The sequence below is a fragment of the Crocodylus siamensis genome, chromosome 3 (genome assembly GCF_052110815.1).
Source record: "Crocodylus siamensis isolate JL-2025a chromosome 3, ASM5211081v1, whole genome shotgun sequence".
NCBI lineage: Eukaryota > Metazoa > Chordata > Crocodylia > Crocodylidae > Crocodylus > Crocodylus siamensis.
This window is the reverse complement of record NC_143397.1, coordinates 22,668,093-22,693,926: the sequence shown is the minus strand read 5'-3', so window position 1 is coordinate 22,693,926 and position 25,834 is coordinate 22,668,093. Positions and strand designations below refer to the sequence as shown.

Genomic DNA, 25,834 nt, shown 5'->3' with positions numbered 1-25,834 from the left:
TGAAGACAGCTTGAAATTAAAGAAATTATTTTGAGAAAATCTTGTTGATCTAATAACAGATATCACCTCTGTCCACAAGCCCCGATTGCTTTTTCCTCTATACCAATATGGCTACAACCTGGACACCTGCCTGAAGACAGGGCATTCCCCGACAAGCTCAAAGGCATGGTTCCTGCCTTGAGGTGTTTACAGGCTAATATGACATGGAAATAGTGTGAGGAAAAACAGAGTAGAGAGAGGCAATCAAGGGAAAGGGACACTGTGGGCTAAAAGAAAATGTAATTGCTTCGGGTTCTGTAAACAATATCTTTTATTTGATAAATTTCTCATGATGCCGTATTCGTACGTCCAGGAAAGATCGCGGTGTTCTTAGAATTCAAGGAGGCTGGATGCAATGACCGGAGCTGACATTTACCTGGCACGCCACTTGGAACAGCTCTAGCCTGGCACAATATAGCTTGGACGTGGGTGCTCGCTGGGCAGCAGTCACAGAAAGGGGGAGGGAGGGGGGAACAGGAAGAGGGCAGACCTGCTGTGGCCTGAGGAGCTCCAGTGAGGCATCACATGCACAAACGGTACTCTGGGGAGCTTGTACCAGTGCTTTTGTTGGGTTTTTGGGGGGCGAGAGGTTGAAATTTCACGTCTCAGGCCAAATAAGTTCTGAATTCTACTGCCGGAGCAAAGCTCAATTGTTCAAGTCTGCGTGGTGCTAGGATTGAGCTGGTACCAGGTATATCAGGGGACAGCACATTGTACCAGGGGCTGCAGGCTGGTGCAGATTCAGGCTAGGGCCCTGGAACCTGAGTTACTCACAAGACATCATGAGCAAAAGAGAAGTGAACGCATGCGTATGACACGTGCTTGTGGGGCTACAATCACTACTCCCAGGACAGAGCCTATGGGGGCTGCTGCTCACTTCATCCAGGACACTCGATTTTGTTATCTTGGTTCCAGAAACAGAGCCAGGCAGCTTTTGTTCCAGATCCATCTTCCAGCCTCTCCCAGGCAGGATCAGCCACTGGAGGACTGGAGAGCAGGGTTCATGAGAACTGACATTAATGTATTAGCATAACGCTCTCAGTGAATGAGGGATTCCCTGGAAATTACTTCCTTACTGGGCCCTCCTTCTTCCCCCTGCAGAAATCAGACACCGGATTTCTAATCACTCCCCTTTTCAGGAAAAGCTGCTCTGCTCTTTCTGTACGAAGAAGCTTTCTCTCTGCATTAATTTCCCTCTACCGCCTGCCATGCAACTTTACACTTTCCTCTCCAGCTAGGAGTTTGCTAAATACGCTGAGTCCACTGTATTGTTTCCCCCAACTAAAACATGCCATATGTCCAGAGAAGCTGGATTGCAAACTTTTCCTTTTGGGTTCAGTTCCTTCACATTCCAGTGCTCTGCTATGGTAGAAATCCTCCACCGGGCAGATTTTTCTATCCAGACAAGAAGCAAGGTCAGTGACTGCTCTCATTTTAATTAAACAATTGTGTTTAATTCTAAACTTGGCATCCTTTCTCCCCATGCTCCTGATGGAAACAACCCAGGGTCACAAAGCTCTAAGTAAAGAGGTTCAGTTTATTCCTTTGTATGTGGTGTCTGCTGAAACCTCTGCTTCTGTATTTGCACAGCGTTTCATTACTTTTAGAGTATCTAACTTCCAAGCAGCTCTGTGATTGATTTATTTTCACCAAGTCAGACTTGCTGCTTTCCAACATTATGCACACACTGAAGACTAAACCTTGCAAGGGGCTGTGTGAGTTGCATTTTTTTTTTAATCTTGCAATGTACCATTGACTAAAGTACCTCACAGCATTTTGGAATATAAACTTGTGACACTCTCCTTGTCACACTTTTGAGACAAAGAGCTTGCAACTTTTGATTTTAAACGTGATACCAATAATACATAATGCTGACAACTCAGACTGGGTAGTTCTGTTATTTTCTGGAAGCAATGAGGTTAGATTGCATTTGAATAGTCTACTGTTGAAACCTATCTGCATTATACATTTAATCTTAAGAGTCACCTATCTAAAAGCCTATATCATCATAACATTTAGGAAGTTCAGTGTCCTGTAAATGTACCTTCTCTTCTACATGCAATGCTGTGATGCAGCACCATGTATTAGAGAAGAAATATAGCCATTTGGAACCCAGATTACCTCCCTCTGAATGCTAAATCGATTGTGGTTATTTCTTTCCAGTGAGGAGGGGAAATTAAACCACTGAACTGTATCTGAGTGAAACGTTTCAGTTGTGGTGTGGTGTGGGGTCAGAAGGAGACATCTCAGCTGTATAGACTGACATAACTCTTAGAAAATGGGGTAATGGTGTTACCTGGCCTTCGCTGTGTACCTGATTAATACTTCTGCAAGGTTTTGGACAATCTGAAAAACCAACCTATAAGTGAAAAAAACACAGGTTTGGGAACACTGATGCTGCGGAAAGCCTCAGCACAGCAGGAAAGTGGGAGATGATGAAAATTTCACATTCTGAAAATGGTTTTCTAGTCTAGTCTCCAGGCTTCATCCTGACGATTAAAGAGATTGGGCACTGGGGAGAAAAATCACCTAAATGTCTCAGGCCTTATGAAAAAAACCACTGGATAAATAAATTGGCCAAGGACTAAACAACACATTACCTTGGCGTTTATCATTGGCTGCAGGAAAAACCAGTAGAAATGATCATTTGTCTTGGTGACAATAAGAGGAAGAGGGGTAGGTTAGGAAGATCAGGAAGAGGTGACTGTTGCTTTGCCAGGCTCTGGGAAATGGATGTAGAATATAAATGCATATTCTATATATCAAAAGCTCTCTATTTTTTCTAAGAGTCTAAAAATGGTTTTGAATAAACAAAAATCCCAACCTGACTTACAGTTGTTTGCTTCTGGGAAAGAGAAGAGGATTTAGTTTAGTGGACTGATGCAGTGATAAGTCTGAAGTGTTATCACAGTCAGAAAGGAGATTCCAGAAATAAGCTAAACCCAGCCTCTCATCTAGCCGAAGTGACTACAGATGTTCTATTCAGTAAGTGGCTGGAGCAAATGTGGCTTACTGGGCATGTGCAAACGACATTTAAGAAGAGCTATTGTTAAATGCTGAAAGTGTATTTGAATTCATATTCCCTCTGGGTGAATCTGCTGTTCCTCTGGATTCTGCAAGTACGCTCAGAGCTACGTACACGTAGTCTTTCTCTGGCCCTGGAGGGGCTCCTTCCAGAAATGGACAATGACAACGGACAATGATCTGTATGCTATCCAGGTGGGTCAAAGGAAGTCGGGGTGAAACAGTGCCAAAGACATGTTGGAAACTTGAAGCCAGGGTGCAACAATGGCAAGTGATAAAGTATCTCTTCTTGTAAAGGGACTTTATCAACTTAAAACACATCTTTCTGTCTGAAAGCCTCAGATTCTCTCAGGTTACATGAGTCACCACTTAGAGACCAGACCATTTAAGAAAGCAAATATTTGTCTCTGTTTCCATTTGATTACTGTGTGCATTTGTCAGCATTTTGTGCACCACAATTTTCAATACAAGTATGCAGTCATTGAGATTTGACTGCATACTGCAAAAGACGAGACAAAAACACCCAAACAGTTTAAAAGACAAGCAAACCTGTCTGCAACCTACCAAACTAGCACCTAAACTCATTGGAAATCTCTCACAGTCAAGGATGATTGTCTTATCTGTGGGTCTGAAGATGGTTAATGAGGCCTACCTGGGATCAACAGACTGTTGCAGCTTGGGCACAAGTTTCTGTGTGGGGAGGGTGACTGGGTTCTTGGTTTGGTTCTCGACATGCTGTTTCTACTGCTCCTGTTTTTCCATCTCCTGTTGTCATGGTTAAGTTTCAAAGTACTGAGACCTTTGCAGCAGACTCTCCCTCCTTTTGGGGCAGTACTAGGTGATAATCTCCCACAAATTGATATCGATGCTGCATTTTTTCAGGCTAGCTTTGAGGATCTCCTTGAAGCACTTTCTCTGCTATGCCTTGACTGAGCTGGGAGGATAAAACTTGCTTTGGGAGTTGGAGTTGGGTATCTGGAAGATATGGCTGGCCTGGCAAAACTGATGTTGGATGAGCAGTGCCTCACTGATCATAGTGTTTGCTTGCAAGAGTATACTAACCTCTTGGTGTGTCTGTCTACCCACTGGATTCACAGGAGCTTCTGCAGGCAGTGTTGATGGTACTTCTCCAGAGACTTGAGGTGTCTTCTGTACGTTGTTTGCATCTCAGCTCTGTACAGTAAGGTGGGGACCACAACTGCCTGATAACAATGATAACCCATGAGCTCCGTTTTGGGTCTTATGTCACAATCTTAAACCACCCGTTTCCTCAGGCATTCAAAGGGTACACTTGCACATTTGAGGCCATGCTGGATTTCTTCGTAGTGTCAGCCTTCCGCGAGAGATGGATTCCAAGGTACAGGAAATACTGTGTCCTCCAGAGTTTACTGTGAATCTGAATTACTGGAGCTGGAGACTGCTCATTAAGAGCTTGTTGATGGAGGATCTTAGTCTCCTGAATGTTAAGCATCAGTCCCATTTTCTTGAATGCCTCAGTAAAAACGTTGATGATTGCCTGAAGGTCTGCTTTCAAGTGAGCACAGGCTACAGCATCATCAGTGTAATGGAGCTTGATGATTGAGGTCAGGGTGGTTTTGGTTTGGAGTCGGCTGAGATTACAGAGTTTACCGTTCATTCAGTAGTTTAGCTCCACTCTGACTGGCAGCTTGTTGGTGTTCAGATGTAGCATCATGGTAAGAAATATCGAGAAGCGTGATGATGTAGTGGTGACATATTTGGATGGGTATCCATACTTCAGAAGGATCCTCCACAGTGGTTCTTGATGACAGAGTCGAAGCCTTCTGTGAGGTCAAAGAAGACCATGTAGTGAGGTTTATGTTGTTCCCAGCATTTTTCCTGCAGCTGGTGAACTGTGACGATCATGTCAGTTGTGTCTCTTGATGCCCTAAAGCCACACTGAGATTTCAGGAGGAGCTTTTCAGCAAGTAGAAGTAGATGGCTTAGGAGGGTTCTCACAATGATCATTCCTGTGGTAGACAGCCAGGCGATCCTTCTGTAATTTCTTGAAGATTGTCACAGTCATGGTGTCCTAAACTAATCTGCAGGTGAGGTACTTTTCAAGAATTGCTTGTGTAAACACCAGCGTGTCTACCATTTGCTAGTGAGTCATGCCAACCTTGCACAGCTAAAGGCACTCATTATAAATGCAAAAACCCCAGGACAAAAACTGACCACAGTAGCACAGTAGATTTTTGGCTCTAGTTATCATAGCAGTGCAAGCCCTCCTGCTGGCATTTCCTGTCCAGCCAATAAGGCCACAATCATCTTCAGGATTTCAGTTGAAAAATACTGTCCTGGATTGCAAATCGTGAACATGCCTTCTGATTAGATCAGCTTAAAACTGGAGCAAGGATCTTTCTGCCAGGGGAAGGATGGAGAGGAGGCTGAAGAGGAACACAATTGTGGCTTTGAGGAGCTCCAACAGAATGGAGGAGATGCAGTAACTTTCCAAGTCCACTCTCTACTGTTGCTGCTGCAGAGGACTTAATATCTTGAATGCTTTCTGTGAGGATTTTACAGGGAAAATGCCAAGCCAGAGATCAAACGAGGAAGCCCTCTCACTAGAGCAGAATGACTGGCTTGTCCTGCTTTCCTCAGAAATACTTGGGTGGTAGTGGATGGGTCCTTCTCAACCTGGAAGGACGTGGGCGGTGGGGTCCCCCAGGGCTCGGTCCTCGGGCCCGCACTGTTCAACATCTTCATCAGCGATTTGGATGAGGGGGTAAAAAGCACCCTGTTCAAATTTGCTGATGACACTAAGATGTGGGGGGATGTGGGTACATTGGAAGGATGCAACAGGCTACAATCAGACCTAGACAGGTTACAAGGGTGGGCGGACGAGAATAGGATGGGTTTCAACACAGACAAGTGCAAGGTGATGCACCTCGGGAGGAACAACCGGCACCATACCTACAGGTTGGGGAACTCCCCTCTTGTCAGCATGGAGGCGGAAAGGGATCTGGGGGTCATCATTGACTCCAAGATGAACATGGGCCGGCAGTGTGGGGAGGCAGTAAGGAAGGCCAACCGCACCTTGGCATGCATCCACAGATGCATCTCGAGCAGGTCCAAGGAGGTGATCCTCCCCCTCTATGCGGCACTGGTCAGGCCGCAGCTGGAGTATTGCGTCCAGTTCTGGGCGCCGCACTTCAAGAGGGATGTCGACAGCATGGAGAGGGTCCAGAGGAGGGCCACTCGTATGATCAGGGGACAACAGGGCAGGACCTATGAGGAGAGGCTATGGGACCTGAACCTGTTCAGCCTCCACAAGAGAAGGCTGAGGGGGGATCTTGTGGCCTGTTATAAACTAGTCAGGGGGACCAGCAGGCATTGGGGGAGTCCCTGTTCCCCCGAGCACCACCAGGAGTGACCAGGAATAACGGTCACAAGCTGGCAGAGGGTAAGTTTAGGTTAGATATCAGGAGACGCTACTTCACGGTCAGGGTGGCTAGGGTCTGGAACCAGCTTCCAAGAGAGGTGGTGCAGGCTCCTACCCTGGAGGTGTTTAAGAGGAGGTTAGATGAACATCTTGGTGGGGTCGTTTGACCCCAGTACTCTTTCCTGCCATGGCAGGAGTTCGGACTAGATGATCTGCTCAGGTCCCTTCTGACCCTAGAAACTATGAAACTTGGGTTGCTATCCCTGTTCAGGAGGAGATAAAGTATCAGGGGAACTGGGAAAAATCCTGCTATGGCTTAGTATAGTTGTCACAATCTCAGCCTGCCACAGGGACTTGGAGGCTTCACTTTCTCCTGTCTCAGAATTGAAAATCTGTAGCCAGAGTACTGGGCGTCACAGTCAGCAGTCTGTCCAGTGCAATTAAAGCTGAGCATCATGCAAGGGTCCAGTAATCCTTATTAGTGCAAAATATGTGCATTGAGGAGGAATTTACAGAGAAAGTTAAATGGCGAGGTTTTATTATTAGTCTATTTGCAGTTTTCTGTCTTTAAATAATTATTTATCTTCAATTTACTGCTGTGCTGAAAGTAATTCAGAAGAGAACCACCCTACTTGTCTGTTTCCAGCCCCTTCCCTGTATTGGACTGATACCTTTTAGGTGATGTAAACCCTCTGAACACACATCATGGGAATATGTTACACATTGTGTTAGGGTATGTCATGCCACTGTGAACAGCAGGTCCCCTAACTCACACAGACCAATGGCGTGGTAAGGATTAACTGGGGAGGTAGAAGCAGTAATTTGTATGCAACCCCTTAGCATTTGTTTCAAGGTCAAGGGGCCACCTGAGCCTCTCAGTTTGTTGGGCTTAAGTAGGTAAGGCACACCAGTTTTTGAAGCTTATAGCACTCATGGGAGTAATGTGGTAAGCTTTAGGCTTGTCTTCCTCTGAGTCCTCAACTGACCTGGTATCCAGTTACCGTTGGATCATCTGTGGGTCAGCTGACTTCAAAGGTGGGTTTGAACCCACACTAAAATGTTATAACCATTCTGCTACCAGCTCCTTCACATATATAGAGGAATCCATTAAATGTGGTCTTAAGAAATGTGTATATACATGGCAAATGGTAACAGTCATTGTCAACCATGCATGCTTTTGGAAGTGACATTTTTCACAATTGGTTGCCCAGCTTGACCTTTAAACAATTGATTACTGTTCCACAGACCAAGCACAGGACACTAAGAAGTTACATCTCTTGTCTTTTGATTTCAGATCAGATAAGACAGGAGTCTTACCACAGAGCTGACAGAAGTGGTCTAGTATCTGTGCTAACCTCTCAGTTAAGCTGATTACCGACAGGGAGTATCTTTCACCCTTTCTATTTGCACTTTATTATAGTGTAATTTCATTCCCTTTGCTCCTATACATGTTTTGTTTCATAATTAATTTCTGCAGGTGTACTACAGCATGTTCTGTTCATGCCTAATTCCCCTGCAAAACACTAAGGTGTCCCTGCTCCTTTATGACCAGAAGCAGCTGAGCTAGACAGCCCTGGGAGCTAGGCAGGGCTCCACAGCTGCAGGTAGCCTTGGCAGGAGGCTAATGAGGGAATTAGCTAGCACCTGCACCCAGTCAGCTGATCAGAAGGAGACAGGACCCTGGGCATATATAAGCCACAGGGATGGGGCTGGTGGGGGGTTAGTTCTCTGGCAGCAGCTGGGGGAGGAGCTCTTGCAGAAAAGCTACTTGGAGATGCTTGTTTGCCTGTTCTGCTGTTGGTAAAATTGATGGGCTCTAGGAGCTCCTAAAGTACCTGGGGCTAGGAGGCACACATTGCTGAGGGAGAAGCTTGCCTTCTTAAAGGGGCAGTGTGTGGCCCTCAGTGTCATTGTTATTGTTATGTTGTGGCCCAGGGGCTTATATTTGTTTTTATTTGTACCAGTGGACTGGGATGAGGCTAATTAGGGCACACTGTTGCCCTGTGGGGTCAAGCCAACTCTCAGGATGATTAGAAAAAGCTTACATTTTCTATAATACTTACTAAAATATAAAAGGGTTAAGAAAAATCTAAAGGTAGGACACTTAAAATGAAGTTGGTACCAAGTATTTGGCAAGTGATACTGGATGTTAAAGTTCAGAAGTAAAGGACAATATGCAATATTGAGCTGTTAGACAGGAGGGCGTGACAATTGCTCACATACTCCAGGTAGGGAAGAGAAATGGAGTCCAAGTCCTTGGTTGAAGAGGGGGTGGGGGTGATGGCTACCTATCCAGGTTGGAAAAGTGTCAGCTTATTACCAATGTTCCTTGTCACCCCAGGTGGTGCTGGGGAGAAAAGGGCTCTACCTATTTGCTGTTGATCTCCCCGATGAGTTTGTAGGCAGCCACCAGGTCCCCCCTCAGCCTCCTCTTGCTGAGGCTGAGCAGGTTCAGGCCCCTCAGTCTCTCCTCGTAGGGCCTGCCCTTCTGCCCTCTCACCAAGCGGGTGGCTCTCTTTTGAACCTCCTCCATGCTGGCCACATCTCTTTTGAAGTGCAGCACCCAGAACTGGATGCAGTACTCCAACTGCGGCCTGACCAAAGTTGCATTTGGGTGGGGGGGAGTATCACCTCTCTGGACTGCATGACAAGGTATGGCTGGCCTTGCTGGCTGTGGTCTGGCATTGGTGGCTCATGTTCATCTTGGAGTCTATAATGACTCCAAGATCCTGTTCTGGCTGTGTGCTTTCAAGAGGGGAACTCCTCAGCCTGTATGTATGCTGTGGAGTCCTTCTCTCAAGATGCAGCACCCTGCATTTGTCTACGTTGATCCCCATCCTATTCTAGTCAGCCCACTTTTGTAGTCTACATCTATTTGCAGCCTCTCTCTCCCTTCAAGTATGTCTACCTTGCCCCACATCTTAGTGTCATCAGCAAACTTGGACAGCGTGCTTTCTACCTTCATGTCCGAGTTATTGATGAAGATGTTAAACAGTGCGGGCCCGAGGACCAAACCCTGAGGTACCCCACTGCTCACATCTTACCCATTTGATTACAAGCCATCCACCACTACTCTCAGGGTGTACCCCATCAGCCAGTTTATCCATCCAGTGCTTGGTGTCTTCTGAATTCTAAAAATCTGCTTTATGTATGTTTGCATTTATTAATTAGATATGTATGCAAAAGACAAGATACTTTATTCTGGTTTTATAAGCTATTATAGTATGATGGTATAAGAAAACAAACTCCTACCATGATACCCCACAATTCAAGACATCCCACTCCAGCTCCTCAGCTTCTCATCTAGGAGAGTGCTACCCCACTGCAATCACACAACAGAGCCATGCTTCCCAACCCCAATTCATTTTCTCCATTAAAAAGATTTTCCTCCCATTCTCCTTCCTGTCTCCTCCCACCTCCCCTCTCCTCTGCCTCTTACCTGGGGAGTCCCTTCCACCCCTCCTAAGCCTGTACCTTTTTCTCTCTCAGGGGGTGGTGGCTATCCCCAAAACCTGTTCAACCTCCCCTTCCCTCCAAAGGGCATGTTTCTGAATTTAAAGCAGTTATAATAAGGAATATAATAATTCCCTCTTGTCTACACCAAATGATACCCTTGAGGATCACCCTTTGGCAGTGGCCATCTCAGGGTGGCCTGCAGCCTCAGTAAAGCCTGCAGGCTGGTTGGCCCCTTTCCTTCTCCAGCTCGGTACACATGCAGTGCTCCCTTAAGTTAAAGCCACAGTGTTATAAATGAAAGCATACAAACCTGAGAGAGATTGATTCACTGTTCTTACTGAAATATGAAAGGACTGCTTAAAGATCTTTTAAACTTTCAGGCTAGGGACAGACATTAAAAATGCCTGAGCCTGAATTAATTCAATCTTTGCAGGTTAGTCTAACCTGGCTAGGCTGAACCAGTTTATAACTAAACAGATATTTTCTCTGAACTGAGGAAATTCAGGCACATGCCTGCAGTGGCTCGGGCTAGAAGCCAGAGGGTGCTAGAGCAGCCCTCCTTTCCCTTCCACAGAGCTGAGCTGAGGCAGGGGATGGCCAGGCAGGTCTGCCTGAACCATCCCAGGCTTTTCCTCACTGGCTGTTCAAGGAGTGGGAGTATTGCCAGCCCCCTGCTAGCATTCTGAGGCAAGGAGGTATGGGTAGTGCATGCATTAGTTGATGATGCAGAGCTTTTCAATCTCCCTACCTGCTTCTTTATACTGTCTGCAGCAAACTGACAGGTGAGCAAGCCAGCAGGGAGCTGTTAAGTGTTTATCACCTCATCAGCAAAACAATAGCCTATCTATTAATTCAACTCTTCTTAAACAATTTACCTGGTGACCTGGTGATTAGCTCCAAAAAAGCTCTAAGTGGTTACTATTCTGCCTGCCTGTCCCAGTGAAACTGGAAACACACACACAGAGACACCTCTCAGTATTAGCTAACATACCACGTGCCTAGGGTCTGTGGGGTTAAGGTCCATGCTGTGGGTGGGAGGGAGGGGGAGATTCCTGCTTATCCCGCAAGCAGGGGGGGGGGGGAAAGGGGGTGGGATAGGGCAGGGGGAAGCCAGGCAGACCCTGCTGTGTCTGCAATCTCTGCTGGAGCTCTGGCCAGGGAGCAGAGGGGAGGGGCCAGCCCTGCTGTGGAGCAGAGAGCATGCCAGGATGCTGGGGGAATCTGGTTTATTTTAAACCAGCAAGGGGTCTGGGACAGACTTTGCATAAACTGGGTTGAGCCAAATCAGTTAAGTCTGATGCTACATTCAAAACTGGTTTCAGCCATTTTCAAACTGGCTTATGTGCACTGAACATCTATTGTTACAGGTTTAAACCAGTTTCTGATCACTTAAATTGGTTTACATGTAATGTCTGTCCCTAGCCTCAGAGTAAGCATTAAAATGGGAGACTAAAAATGTCTAAAGAAGCTGTTAAAGTGCTCAGCCTGGTAATCCATAGTGATGCACAGCACCACTCTATGCCAGTGAAATGGGGTGATGAATCACACCCCTCCCCCAAAGAGTTCTCTATTTAAAACATGTGAGCCCTGTAGTGACACAAGCTAAAATGTCTCTTCTGCATTTTTTTTAGAGCACTTTATCAAGGCGCTGCAAGAATACCATGTGGTTGGACCTACAAAAGTAGATGCAAGTGGGTGTTTTCTCTCCTACAGTTTGCAGCATCATACCTCAAGTGCCAGGAGAAAAAGGGACCTCAGTCAAAAGGAAAACTTTGTATATTATAAAATTAGCCACAAGGAGAAGAACCTGTTTTTTAACTTGACTGTTAATGAAGAATTTCTTTCCAATAACTATGTACTGGAAAGGAGATACGGGAACTACACTGGTGCAAAAGTTGTGCCTCGCTCAGGAACGTCATGTCACTTCACTGGCATGGTACTACATCCAGATGATGGGCACGGGACTGCAGTAATCAGCACTTGTAATGGCCTGGTGAGTAATGTGACTTTGCTTCATGGTGCCATGCTAATTTTGATTTTTTTTAGAGCTAAAAAGAATCATGTATGCTGCTAAAAAGTAGATGGATTAGTTAGACTGTACCAAAATAGCACTTCGTATCATGTGAATAAGAATTAGCTTGAAGTTTTATCCAGCCTTGAACCTAATCTATACTTCTTTGTTGGTCAGCGAGGGGAGTTCTAAACTTTGAAACTCTTTAAAATCTTGCATTTCCCTATGTGCTCTGGTTTAGTTTGGGGCTGGGAGATTAAATACCTTTTCTTGCTGAAGCTCAGATGTGCTGGAAACTTCATAAAATCTTATAGAGGTTTTCATTTCATTTTTCATACTGCAGGCCTTCAGATGAATTTGAGGCAAATGAAAAAGGGCTTTGGTTGCTAATTGGCCTAGCAAAGCGAGGTCAGATGACATTTCTCTGACTGCCTGGAATGTGCTAGCTTTTTGAATGCCACATTTGATTCATTCCACAATTTCAGAAAATGTTCTTGGCATCAATGGACAGCATCCTATTAATTATGGGGAGGGGGTGGGATCTGGAAGGTGGTATGAAAGAGGGGAAACATTTGAAGGCCTTAACGTCTGGTTAGCAGAATTTCAATTTTAGCCATCTCTGTAACTCTTTCTTGATCACATAAGAGCTTAATGGTGGAAATTAACTCCCACCACTCCAAAAAGAGCCTTTCCTTTTAGTTCTATTCATCTTTCTGATATAATTTAAAATTGAGACCTTGAGAGACCTTTATCCCAGAAGCAGAGGAAGGGAATAAGAATAGGGGTGGAGGTTAAAGGAAGGAAGGGAAGGAATGAGGAAGACTTGGAAAGCCCCTAAGACCCACCTGGCTTAGCAAGCAGGGACTGGTGGGCCTTACTAAGGTGGGGGGAGGAAAGCAGGTTTGAAGGCGCATGTAGAAACACAGGTGTATTGGAGAGGAGGCTTGCAGGGAGTCCCTGAAATAATGAGTGGAGGGTGGTACACGGAGTTTGTTAGGAGCAGGAATGAAAGGAAGCAAGAAGCCTCTGGTGTATAAAATACCCTTGGCCTACAGAATCTGTGGAGCATGCAACCCTCTAACTCCTGTGAGCAAAATAATCTTCCTGAGTGAAAAATGATAGCTCTTGAAAAGGAATCAATCCAGCACCAGGCCATTCCTGTTGTCTTTATGCAAGGGAAGAATTTAATCGGCAACAGTCCAAATTATTCACCTCTGGAAAATCAGAAGGGGAGAGGTAAAGCTATGTATATAACCAGCTTTGTAACCTCAATAGGAGTGACTTTTCTCAGACACTCCTCACCAGATGCACCAAATCCAGAAGTACAGCAGGAAAGTCACTGAGCGTGCCCCTGCCCCTGCTTCCTTCCCCATTGCATGAGGGTCCAAATGAAGATGCTCCAAAATGGAGCGGCTTCAGTAACTTGTGTCTGTACTGCCTCTCAGCCCCCGTAAAGTTTTCAGAATGGGAGGGGAGAAAAGATGCTGAGGGAGTTCAGTCTGCAGTTTTTTTCCAGCTGGCACTGGAGGATGGGCTGGGTGCACTGGAGTCCACCCAAGATGGGGGAGGAGCTGTTCAACCCCCTCCACCCTCCTGCGCTGGCTGCAACCCCCCCAGAATGAGCTCCCTCTGCTCCCTGGTCCCAAACCTCAGGACCCAACAGAGAATTTCTGTTGAGTTCAGGGGATCCCATTGTAATCCACAGCACTTCGCATGAGTTACAATGGAGCGGCACTTCTGTTTGTGCCTTATGAGTCCCTTTGTAGTTTGTGTCACTGAAAAGAAATAATGCCAGTGAGGACTGTGTGCATGTGTCTTGAGTTTATAAGGGCCTGGAAAACAAGGCTTTCAAGCCTGAATTGCCTCTTGTGTTTGATGAACGCATTGGGCTAAGATGAACATCTGTGAAGAATTTCCTTTTCCCACCAATCAATTGATATGTTAAGAAATTCCTTCCTGTTCAAATCCTGTAGAAACCTTGAGAGCTTCTAAAATGTCCTGAACATATGTGAAAAGTAACACAAATAGGGTCTGGTGTAAAGGAAATTGGGGCTCTTGGAGTAGCATGAAAGTGTAGAAAAATATTTGCATACTTCTTAAAGATGTTTTTCTAAATGCATTATGTTTAAAGATGCAGAATATTGCTCATGATCATTGTCTGTAGGACTGAAGTTTTTGATTATCCAGGTTTTCTGACTAATTTTAACACTGGGGACCAATTTGTTGAAGTGTTTTACAGCTGCAAAGAGGCAATTAGACTATACCTGGCAATAAATAACTTTTATGGTCAAGCTGGTTGCTATACTCTCTCTCTCTCTCTCTCTCTCTCTCTCTGAAACTCATTTACTCTTCCTTCCCCTTGACCTCCCCATTTGCTCTGCAGCAACACTTCTTTTACCTGCGGCAAAGATCCCTGTACTGCTCAGTACTACAGTGGGGTCTGCTCATCAAGGGAGTTACTACTAGGACCCTTGTGACAAGTGGTTGGGATGTGCTGAGTTTTTTGAGGTTCACGAGGGCATCAGCTGAAAGTGCTGATTAGATCCAGCCTGCTCAGTCGTACCCTGTTAGCACGTGTGTATGTGTCTAACTGCATTTATTATTGTCCTGCTGAAGTAAGGAATAAACCAAGTTCAAGGCACATAAGTGTGTCAGCCTGTCAGTGCTGAATAATTCGGCCTGACTCGGGTGTGCCCTATTAATCTCTGTGTGTGCATGTGCATATGTGTGTTTGACTGATTCAGCGGTTGGAGGAACCCAGCCTCATTGAACCCGAGTGCTGTAAGATAGCTACACTGGGGGTGAGGACTTGCAGAAGGGAGAGATACAGCTCCATATAGAAACACAAGTAGCACACTGATAGAATTATAGAGACCCCAGAAATGCACCCCTAATAAATGAGCACACCCCAAAGTGACAGGCAAATCTGGTGACACTGGTCTAGTGTGACCATGGCTTCCATGTCAGGACCAACATCGTTGATCCTGGCAAGTTCAATCCAAAACAGATGGAGCCTTGACCTATAGGTCTTCGTACAGTTTTCATAAGGGCTTCAGTGAAAGCCTATGGGAGTTAGGCTCTTATGTCGCTTAGGCACTTCAGAAAATGTTACTTTTCACTTGGAAGGGCCCTACAGAGCAAAGCACATATAACACCACGGATCTGTTTTCAAAGACATGAGGCAGTCCTGAGATGACTTGAAGCTGTGGGAGGGCAGACTCTAGTGGTCCAAAAACTGCGGCAGAGTGACTAAGTCCACCATCTGGCTGAAATAACACTGCAGCTTTCAAACGCAGCGGACAGCGATGTAAATGGCGTTCCTTTTCTGCCAGCATGTTGGGTGGCCTGGCAAGATAAAGGAAAACACAGAGCACCACTCTAGTTCTGTTGGTAAGATGCTCTTCTTCAATAAGCTGTGAGCAAGCTCCTGATCTCTGACCAGCTGCACCGTATAGACTAACTCAGTTGCATAAGCTTTCATAAGCAATAGCATCTGACAAGGCAAGCTGTGAACTGACTTGCAGGGAGCAGTCGTTCAAGTAGAAAGTGATGCAAATACTACAAAGGCTAAGGATGTCTATAAGGTTCAACTCTGCCTTGCCTTCTGCTTCACTTCAGACTAACGTGGCTACCTACCTCTCTGCAACTGGCAAGTGTATATCTTGCTTTGAATGAAGGTGGTCAAAAAACTTTCCATTAATGTTTTTTCCTATTGGAAAATGTTGATTTGATTGCATTTAAATGTTTCATGGGTGCATATCCATTTCTAGGAGTGATCAACATATTTTGTTTTGACAAGGTCAAAAAAATTATTAGAAAGTTTCACCTGGCCAAAAACTTTCAAGATTCCTCCTTTCATCCTGACTCAGGACAAAACAAAATCTTACAATCTTGCAGTCTCTTGCAAGATGGCAATTCTAGTTTTGCTCATATACATTCTTTTTTTTTTCAGGAGTAATTGCTTTTAATCTTAAGCCTATTTGTTGCAAGTTACCATTTTTCCTGATTGCAGATACAAATTCAAACTCCAGGAACAAATCCGGGACCAGTGCCCAGTGTGATGAGAATTTGTCTTGTCAGGAGCATCACACAGATGCAAGATAGACAGAAATATAGAAATCCTAAAGAACACATTTTCAAATCCCTGGAGCTTTTACTTTGTTAATAAAAAAAAAACTGAAAAGGGTTTCAATGCTGTACCCTGGGCATCACTCTGTAACAATGGCGTTATTACCATTCATTTTTATTCATTACATTTTGAAAGTCTTTTTACTGCTGAATAAATCAAGTGGACATAGATACAAAACACCTGCTTCTGGGAAAATCAATTTTCTAGTCCTTTTCAGAGGGCACAGGGGCTTGAAAAAGGTAGTGCAGTTTTCTGACTATATATGAAAAGATTTGTCCCTAATTGCTAGTAGTGTTCCCCCTTGTCAATATATTGCTTCATTTTGTATTTTTACTAGCAAAGTATAACACTTTACTTTTTTTCACAATACCTAAAGAAATATAGCAAGTTTCAAAAGCTTTGTTCTCCTTGAAATATTAAACTGTTTTTATCTAGCATCTTCTATAGACTCCCTAAATTCATTGCAGGATAGAATAACTCAATCATCCACTTGAGTCTTCTTTTATATTTTAAGAAGTATAGGTAGGGGAGAGATCTGAAGATTCAATTCTTTACAAGAAAACTAGAATTGACAAGACTAATATGCTTCTCAGGAAGATACAATTGGCAGGAGTTGCAGAGGAGAGAATTTTCTACCAGTTGTGAGATGAGACAGCAGAGAGAAATTTGGTTGTGTGGTCTAGAACAAGAAGGTCTTAACACTGAGGTGGGAATTTTAAATTGAATGTCCTGAGGGAAGTGCCAAGGACAGGTGTGGGTGATATAGTCTTGTTTGTTTACATGCTCTGAGTATTTACTGTATAGATTTGACTTTTTTTCCCCCTTGTTCGTTGGCTATAGGTGCTCAAAAAATCATGTCTCTTAACTGGTATGCATATGCATTGGTCAAGTAACACTCCCAAATGTGCAAGTTTCAAAGTGCAAAAGTTTGTACAAAGGGTGGAAAAACACTGGAGTGTACCCTCAGTGGTTAATCATTCCAGAGTTCTTTTTATGCTTATTTGAAGCCAATTCTTTTATAGCTTCTTATCCCTGGATTTTTACCTGCCTAGCACTCATGGCCCAGTGGCTGACACCAGGGATTTTAGAGCTGTGTGAATATACTCCCCGGTGCACAAGGTAGGCAGGTTGGGTTTAATGTGCTATATATGAGCTGGATGATAAAACCATGTAGAGCATCACATGCATAATCTGACATTCAGCATGCACTTCCCCACTGAAGTAAAGTAACATGCTGGCTTGTTGAAAAACTCTTTAAACCAGCAGAGAACAACCTTTGTGGCAGGCATGCCACAAATTAAGCTTTCTCTCCCCCACTCTGCCCTGCACTTCCACCAAGTGCCAATTCAAACCCCTTCCCCTCTCTGATCCTTCACTCTGCTCTCTGCTTCTTGCCCTGTTTGCCTTCCGCAGGGGCACTGGCTGCAGCAAAGGCTGGGGATTGCGACTGTGCGCGCCAGTATTCCTGCTGGAATTTAAACCCAGAGGCTCCTGGCTAGAAGGGCTTGCCCCTCTGCTCGGGTCAGAGCAATGGCCATATTTGGGGGCAGGAAGGAATTTTACCCCATGATCAGACTGGTACAGACTGTGGGGGAGAGGGGTTGCTTTCCTCTGTAGCAGAGGTGTAGAGAGCATGGCTCTCTACCTGGGATCTCTTGAGCATATATTAATAACCTTTACAGCAGCAGGACATTAGCTTTTGTGGTCTCCCTGTTTTACCTGTGGCAAGATAGAGCACTATGTCTTGTGGTTGTGCCAGGGCTGTGTGATTTTGCTAGGAGGTTACACAATGGATTTATATAAGATGGTTTGGATAGGCATGATGCTACCTGAGACAGGGTGTTGGACTAGATGACCTCTGGAGGTCCCTTCCAGCCCTACTTCTCTAGGACTCTGTGTTTCTGTTGCCCGCCCCCTCCCTGACTTGCCATGTGCCACACACGCAGCCTGCCCATGCTGTTGTGGCATGCATGCCACAGGTGAGCCACTCTGATTTTTACCTTTGCCTTTTCATATAAAAACCACTCAGTTCTGCGCTGTTTCCCCTCCCTCCCCCCACTATGGTTTAAATAGCTACCGTAATCACTCTTTAACTAGGTGCAAACAGCTGATTGATTGATTAAGCTTGTATGGGCTTCAGCAGGTTCAAAAACATGTCTTGGCGAGGTAATTGTTCTATAATAGTGATGCTCAATGTAGCAGGGCACTAGGGTGCCTGCTACTGACATTAGGAATAAGGGCTGCTGAAGCTCCCTAAGGCAGCACAGGTGTTGGTGCTGGAGCAACCAGGCTGGTCATATGACCGGGTTGACCTGATGTTGGACGTGGGACTTAGAAAAATTTTGCCGCGCCACGTGGCGGGCAGTTGACCTGGGCCCCCTGGCGCGGCCTGGAAGTTCGTATGAGGTCGTTTTTGAACGCGGCGTCCGGCCCTTCGATCCAGGAGGCTGGACGCTTTTGGTGGTTCGCCCCCTATAATCTGGGGGGTTCCTGGTGCCCAGTGGGCACAGCGAGTGGTGCTGGGCGGGCACAGCTGTTTGTGCCGGTGGGGCGCGTGTTGGAGGTGTTGACCCCCACTGGAGGACCGGGTGAGGCTGTAGGGGTGCGAGGAGGCCTCACAGGAGCTCTCCAATAATCTGGGGGTTCCTGGTGCCCAGTAAGGGCACAGCAAGTGGTGCCATAGCGACAGCGATTGCCGCCATAGTTGGCACTGTGAGTGGGCGCCGGAGAGGTGCGGTGTGTGGGGTGTAGAGACCCCAGCCCGTGAGGGCATCGTTTGCCCAGTAGGGCGTACAACCCAGAAAAGGGTTAGGGGGCCAGGCATGGCCACGGGCCACCGGAGCCCCGAGCGTGGGAGGCATGCGAGCTAGGCCCGAGAAGGCGGGTCTGGGGGCCAGGCAGGGCTAGGGCCGCCTGAGCCCAAACTTGGGAAGCCTGAGTGCGGGCAAGAAGCACAGGAGGCGCGGCACAGGCCCCAGAGAGGGCAATTGGTCTCCTACCACCACAAAGTCCTGGAGAAGGGCGGGCGCACGGTAGAAGTCCCGGAGAGGGGCGGGCGCATGAGAGTAAGCCTGGAGAGGGGCGGATGTGCAGATAGGGACCCGTTAGAGACGAATGCATGACTAGGAGCCCAGGTAGGGCTGAACGCACGGTTAGAAGCCGTACAGGGCTGAGCGCGTGGGCAGGAGCCTGGGCAGGGCTGTGTGTACAGTTGACTGGCCTAGAGAGGGGCGCATATATCAGAAAGGCCCCGGGGGACGGGTGCTTGTATTGGGAAAAACTCCAAGAGGGAGTTTATAGGAGAGAGGCCCAGGAAGGGCGAGAGGGGAACAGAAACCCGGGAGAGGTGAGTACACGACACAAGAACATCCAGTACAGCTGCGAGGCTTGGGGTGTGCTAAAGGGGAGGTTGGAGACACGCGCGGCCCAGAAGACTGGGGTGCACCAGGTCGGTACACCCAGAATAGGGGATGGGATATACTTGGGCAACGTGTCCAAGGGGACAATTAGGCAGCCTCCCATAGAGAACCAGATATCATCAAAGACGTGGCGGGCGAGACAGAGGGTGCTGAGTCGCCCTACTTGGCACAGTAGGGTTGCCAGAGGGATCACGGCTGCCCCTGCGCTCCGCCCCGTGACACTTAACTTCTTGTTGATGTCTGTGGGGCCTTATTGGCATTGCCTGATCTCTCTGTGGGCTGGATTCAGCTGGTGGACCCAATCAGGTGCCCAGGATGGGCACATTAAGGCCCTATCTAGCTGCACAGAAGGGGCAGCCTGGCCCTAATCAAGCTGCATGGAGGACGGAGGTTTGGCCTTGCCCCAGCCTGGCCCAGTGGTGGGGGAAGGAGCATGTCCTGTTCGCAACTTGGCTGGGCAGAGAGAAGGGGGCATGGCCTGGCTCTGATCCAGCCCTGTAGGGGGAGGGCTGTGGTCTGGCTCCAACCCAGCCCACAGGGCTCGGGATTTTGGAAGCAGGGAGTAGTGGCAGTACTACCACTGCTCTCCTGCTGCCAAGTTTTGCAACTTGTAGGGAGCCCCACGGGCCAGATACCAAGGCTCCACGGGCTGCATTTGGCTCATGGACCAGAGGTTGAGCACTTCTGCTCTATAACAAGGTGCAAACAGCTGAGTCTGTTCTGTTCTTAGTGTGATATAAACCATTCCTTTGCCACTAAAATTGATGGGATTGGGGAATGATCAGACTATTTGCCAGCTATAAATGGACACCTGCAATATACAGGAGGCTTAAAGTGGTGGGGACTGAAATTGATTCCATGCTCAAATGAAAAATAAAATCACTTTGAATTGGCTTGAAATGGCAAGTCTCCAGTTTGAAGAAAAATAAATATGTTTGTGTCGATAATGATAGCGGAGAAAATGTGGGGACATGGAGCTTGATTCACAAAGGAACTTAGGCAGTATTCACAAAACCAAAGAGAAAGAGGAGAAAAGTGTTTTTTCCCTTGTAGCCCAGTGATTTGGATGCTCTGCTAGAAGTTGGATAATTGAATTCAAATATTCTGTTTACCGGATTTGGAGTAGGGTCTTAAGTTAGGTCTCCCAACCATATGAGACTGCCCTAACCACTGGGCTTGCAGAGATTTAGGGATGGATCTCTCACCTATGAAACTGTTCCAGTTTGTGTAAATAGACCAGGTCTATGGATCAAGAACAAGAGCTGAGGTAACCCCCTGCCCAGACTGGTGATGATCAGACCACTGGCACTCTCTCCCCCTTGCTCATTCGGTGACTCAAAACTCTTCCAACATCCTTCCACTATACAGGATGTGGTCTCTGGATCTCTTCTGCCCCATCCATGTTATTAACCTTCTTGCTTATGGGAGAGAACTGAAAAGACCTAATGGTTCTCTAGTAATGCTAAAAGGAGAAAAAATGTTCTTTATTATGCAAAAAGAAATGCAGTCCATAGGCAAAGAAGCTGTAATTTCATATTTTTTGAGAGAGGTTTACTAAATTGGGAAGTAACAAAATAAAACGTTTAATTGTGTCCATATAATGGGAAAAATACAAGGCTTTGTCATCACAGTTTATTTAGTACATATTTTATTTATGTACAATAGTACTTTACATTTCCATTTCCTCTTTCAGTAGAGGATTATACTTATCTTCATAAACACACTAATGAATTAATCCTCAATTATGTATTAATCCTGATTTTCCCTTGTGAGGTAGGGAAGTATGTATATGCTTAGGGAGAAAACAGAGCCACAGAAAAATTAAATGCTTTTCCTAAACTCATATAAGAAATCTAATAGGCTTGGGAAATCAATTCTGTTTTCTGCTCCCCCATCTTTTGCCTTAAGAACAAGACAGTCCTTTCTTGAAGCAATCATGGTGACACTGCATATCAAGTTTTTCAGCTGAGAGCAAAGATTTGTCAGGTCATTCTAATACATGAACCAATCTGTTAACATTTTATCATCAGTTGTTGATGTTGGGTTTTTTTTCCCCAAAGAGTTTCTAAACCTTGGTTTAGGAACAGTGAACTGCAGGGAAAGGTGCTATCCAGAGGTATTGTTGTACAGTGTTATTCAATAGTGCTTGGTCCTGGGTTTCTCAAATCCAGGATGGTGGCCAACCCAGACTTTTCCAGTGCAAATGAAACCAGGATCATGGCGATTCAAAGAAGCAGACAGGTTTTGTTTAGTGGCATGATGAGATGGATTCAGAGTGGGAATGACCTATATCTAACGGCCCTGATAAACGGCAATCTTGTATTTGTGTCCAAATCTAGGTAGGGTTTCCAACTCTGACTGAAGCTATTCCGGGAGTTTTTTTAGCCCAACATGACATAATATAATATCCTATTAAAATCCCTTGGATTGCTTTCCCAGGTATTTTAAAATATAACCTCAGATTAAGAGGTTACATTCTGCGTTTACACACTTGAGTTTGTAAGGAATGATGGCCTTTTTCTGACTGCTTAGTTTTTTGTTCCCTGTACATTGCATAAAGCCAAGAATCCAAGTTTTCCAAGGCATATGGAAACTGGTCCTTGTCTGACTTGCTTTATGGCCTCTTTCCCCCCTACCATATTACTGGAGTTCCCAAGACTAAAAGAGAGTGTTTTTTTAACCAGCACTAAGAGAACATGGTCCCTTTTGTGGCTGGTCTCCATAGGAAGATATGAGTCCAAAACGGATATTAGTAAAGGAACTTACTCTCTTATTTCAAGTGGTAAAAGATTTTAGGAAGAAGGGTCTTGGGTTCAAACTCTACTGATGTCCCAGGTGGAGTGAATTCCATTTATATCCAAGCACTGTTATATGTTGATTTGCTTTTCCTTAAAATGTGGTTTATTAATCCAATCTAGTCCAATACAATTTTAGGCCAAAGTTTTTAAGAGTGTCCACTTAATTGGGGAAGATGCAAATGTGGGTCCCCCTAATGTCTTCTACAACTAAAGAAACCTGTTCTAGTAAACTAACACAAAACCACATTTCTCCTGCATAGGCATATCTGGGCATAACAATCTGGAATCCTGTGCGTATCTAGAGCAGTGGTTCTCAGCCTTTTGAGACTCAAGGCATCCTCCAAAACTTTTGTGAATTAAGTGGAATGGACTATTTATTATAACACTTACCTGCTTGAAGAGGGGCCAGAAACAAGGAACAGCAGCCAGCAGGGAAGAGCCTCTGCTGCAGTGGGGGGAAGAGTCTCTGCTTATCTGCTCATTGGAGATTGCCTTTATCTCCTGTCTCCTTTAGCACCCTTCAAAGGCCATGGCACCCTGGCTGAGGATCACTGATCTAGAGACTTGCATCAGGGTGTGTTTTGTTTTGTTTTGTTTTTTTTATCCCTGCACAGACTATTTGGCTCTGTGGCAGCCTGAGGCATGCAGCAGGTCAAGGTGGTAATGCAGGACATTTCTGTCATCAGATCTGCACAGGACCCAACAGGGGAGGCAGCCAAGCGAAAGGAGTAATCTGACAGAGTTTATGCAAACCCCCCAGAACAGCATCATGCTAAACAGAGCATCTGATTGATAGATGTTTCTCTATGCAACACAATTGTGATGTTCTCCTCAGAGCTAAATTAAACCTAGAGATGCTCTCCTCATTTTCATGGCACACTTTAACCACTTCCAAGTTTTGTATGGCTTCAATGGAGCTACTCCAGATTTAATCCAAAGAGGATCAGGCTCGTTGCCTTCGTGGGATTAGAATGGTATGCTTCCGATCACACCAGGAAAACAGGCTCACTCCATAGGAACAACAGCTGCTCGCTTTGCTGAGTCCAGCTGGCCAATACTTCAGTATTTGGTAACAGCTTAAGTGTATTAGCTGTGTGCATGCTTCTGCAATGATAACAGAAATATGACTGCTTAGCAGTACCACGTGGTGCTGCATTCGATCTATCACGGCTGAAACTGCACCCAGTGATTATATTTCACTTTTTGTTGAACCTGGCTGCTGCACTGCTTCTCCCTGCTGCCACTGTAAATTCCTTCAGAGAAAGTATTTCCTGAGTAGAGCTGTGTAAATAGTTGATTTTTTTTTTTTTAAATTCAATTTGGATTGACCCAAAATGAAGCTTTTCTTTTTCTCACTGAAATGAAACTCCCCTCAAATTTTGCATCTTGTTAAATAAAATGTTGTTTTCTTGCTTGACCTAAAACATGTTTAAGTTTCAGAGAGATCTTTAACCTTCTACAGTGTTGCTTTCTTAAAAGAAGGTACACTTCTAAATGAAACATAGTTTTGAAAAATCAAAACACTTTTATTTTGAAATGTTCTGACTTTTTTCAGTTTATTTGGTGAATAGTTTCACCCAATTCCAATCTGTATTTTTCAGAAAATAAAATACTTGACTGAAAAATTTCACCCAGGTCTATTCCTGAATACCAGGAACTTTTAGATAAAGATGACCCCAGTCAGAGAGCCATTTTTAAAGGTGGAAAACACTGTTTATTAACTCTGTTAGGAGTTAGCACCATCAAAGGATATATCTGGCTTTTCAGGAGGAAAAGCATTGCCATCTGCTGTCCCCACCGCATCCTGATGCTGCTGCTGCTGCTTTGTCTGCAACTGCTTATTTGCCAAAGTTACCCCTGCTTATTTTGCAGCCAGCCTTCCCTGAAGGTCGTTCCTCTGCCTGCCACTGATGGACGTGCTGGGTAGCAGCACAGCTCTGCTCCCAGAATAAGCTCTGCGGACAGTACTCTGACATGGCAAGTACAGGCCACCACTATAATAAGCTTGCCCAGCCCCCAGCCATGGGTCCAGAAGTCCTCAATGGCAGAGCAGGCGGAAGAAGACGTTAGAGTCCCAACTGCTGCAAAGGTGGACAAAGGCTGCAGCAGAATGAGATCCCCAGTTGTCTTGGTATCCTTGCTATTGGATCAAGGTCCCATTTTGCCCAGAACCATGTGAAAGTGGATGTGCAGCAGCTTCTCCTTGATGAAAGAAATCACGCACAAGCATCTTCCATGAAAGTGGGTTTTCCAGCATGTTTTTCAAGCCCTTTTTGGCAATTAGCTAGTGATGACAGGAGCAGGATTGTGAGGTCTGGAAAGTCCTAGGGTATTTTAACACATGCTCCAGGGGTGGGGAAGGTGCTTTTTTAATTAGAATGACTCTTGGAGTTGCTCTAATTACAGTGTTTGCAGTGTCTTGTGTATCAGCATCCCTGTGCTCCAAGATGGCAGCAGGGGTGCTTTAACTAAAGCTCATCGAATAAGCTTTAATTAAAGCACCCCTGCATTTTGAAGCACAGGGATACTGATGCATGAAATGTGGAGGCTGCTGGAGCATGCTAATTAGCACTCTCCAGAAGAATTGAGTCTGGTCTGATGCTCTGTAATTACAGTGTGTTGGAGCAGCCTCACTGCATGTCTCCAGGCATCCTTAGTCATGAATGGGCATGATGGCGGCAGTTACAAGAGGGTCATTTAGCTAGGCATCTATTTAAACTGTGCTAGCTGCTAATTATTTTCTGGTAGCTGCTAATTATTTTCTGGTAGCCATCACGCTGGTGGCCATTGATTTCAGGAACTTTTCACACCAGTGGCTGCCATTATTTTTCACCTCCCTTCATGCTGCTCATTGCCTGAGAGCCTGGTGGCATCCCCACCCCTCACTGCTTGCCACCCCCCCAGCAGCCATGGGTGCTTTCCATACCCAAAAACAGACACTGAAAAAGAAAAAAAAAATCCTTCTAGGGGCAAGGGACTAAAGTGGAGTGGCGAGAGCCAGTGGGAGCAGGGGAGGCTTGGGAGTGGAAGGGGTAGGGGATGACTGTGGGACAGGTGACCGGTTTAAAATGAGCACCAGGCTTCCGATTCCTGTCTGGTGTCCCGCTGGTTTTCACTTCAGTTTGACCATCCTCAGTCTGCATAACCTGCTCCCATCTGTCCCACATTCCCCTGGGTCCCCGTGATCGCTTAGCACTGTAGCACTTCCTGACCTGGTGCTGCAGAGGAAGGTTTCCTGCACTTTTCTTTGCTCCCTTCTTGCTACTGCTTGTCTCCAGTTTGTTTGTGGTTTTTTTTCTTCCCCCCCCAGGTGATGTCACACCAGTTGCAAGCAGGAAGGGTGTATTTCTGCTCTTCAGGCAAAGTAGAGGATTTCCTGCTTTCCCTGAAAAATGCAAAAACATGATTTAAGTAGATCCCTACATTTAGCTCTTGGACACAGCAGGAGTGCAATTTGGCATCTGTAGCTGCCACTGAGCAGCCCTCTTCAGAATCCACTCGACTCACCCGCATGGGGAGAGTCCTAGAAAAGGTGTCCTAAATACAGTCTATCTACCT

At 45.6% G+C, this 25,834-nt stretch overlaps 1 protein-coding gene across 1 annotated transcript in view; it reads left to right on the top strand.

Moving 5' to 3' along the window:
* Positions 1–1,200: 1,200 nt before the first annotated feature.
* ADAMTS12 (ADAM metallopeptidase with thrombospondin type 1 motif 12) overlaps positions 1,201–25,834 on the top strand; it is a 362,955-nt gene continuing 338,321 nt past the window's right edge. Inside the window, exons 1-2 of the mRNA XM_090037912.1 lie at positions 1,201–1,454; positions 11,551–11,912. Coding sequence (XP_089894038.1) covers positions 1,328–1,454; positions 11,551–11,912 — 489 coding nt within the window. The 5' untranslated portion in view covers positions 1,201–1,327. The remainder of the gene's footprint in view (positions 1,455–11,550; positions 11,913–25,834) is intronic.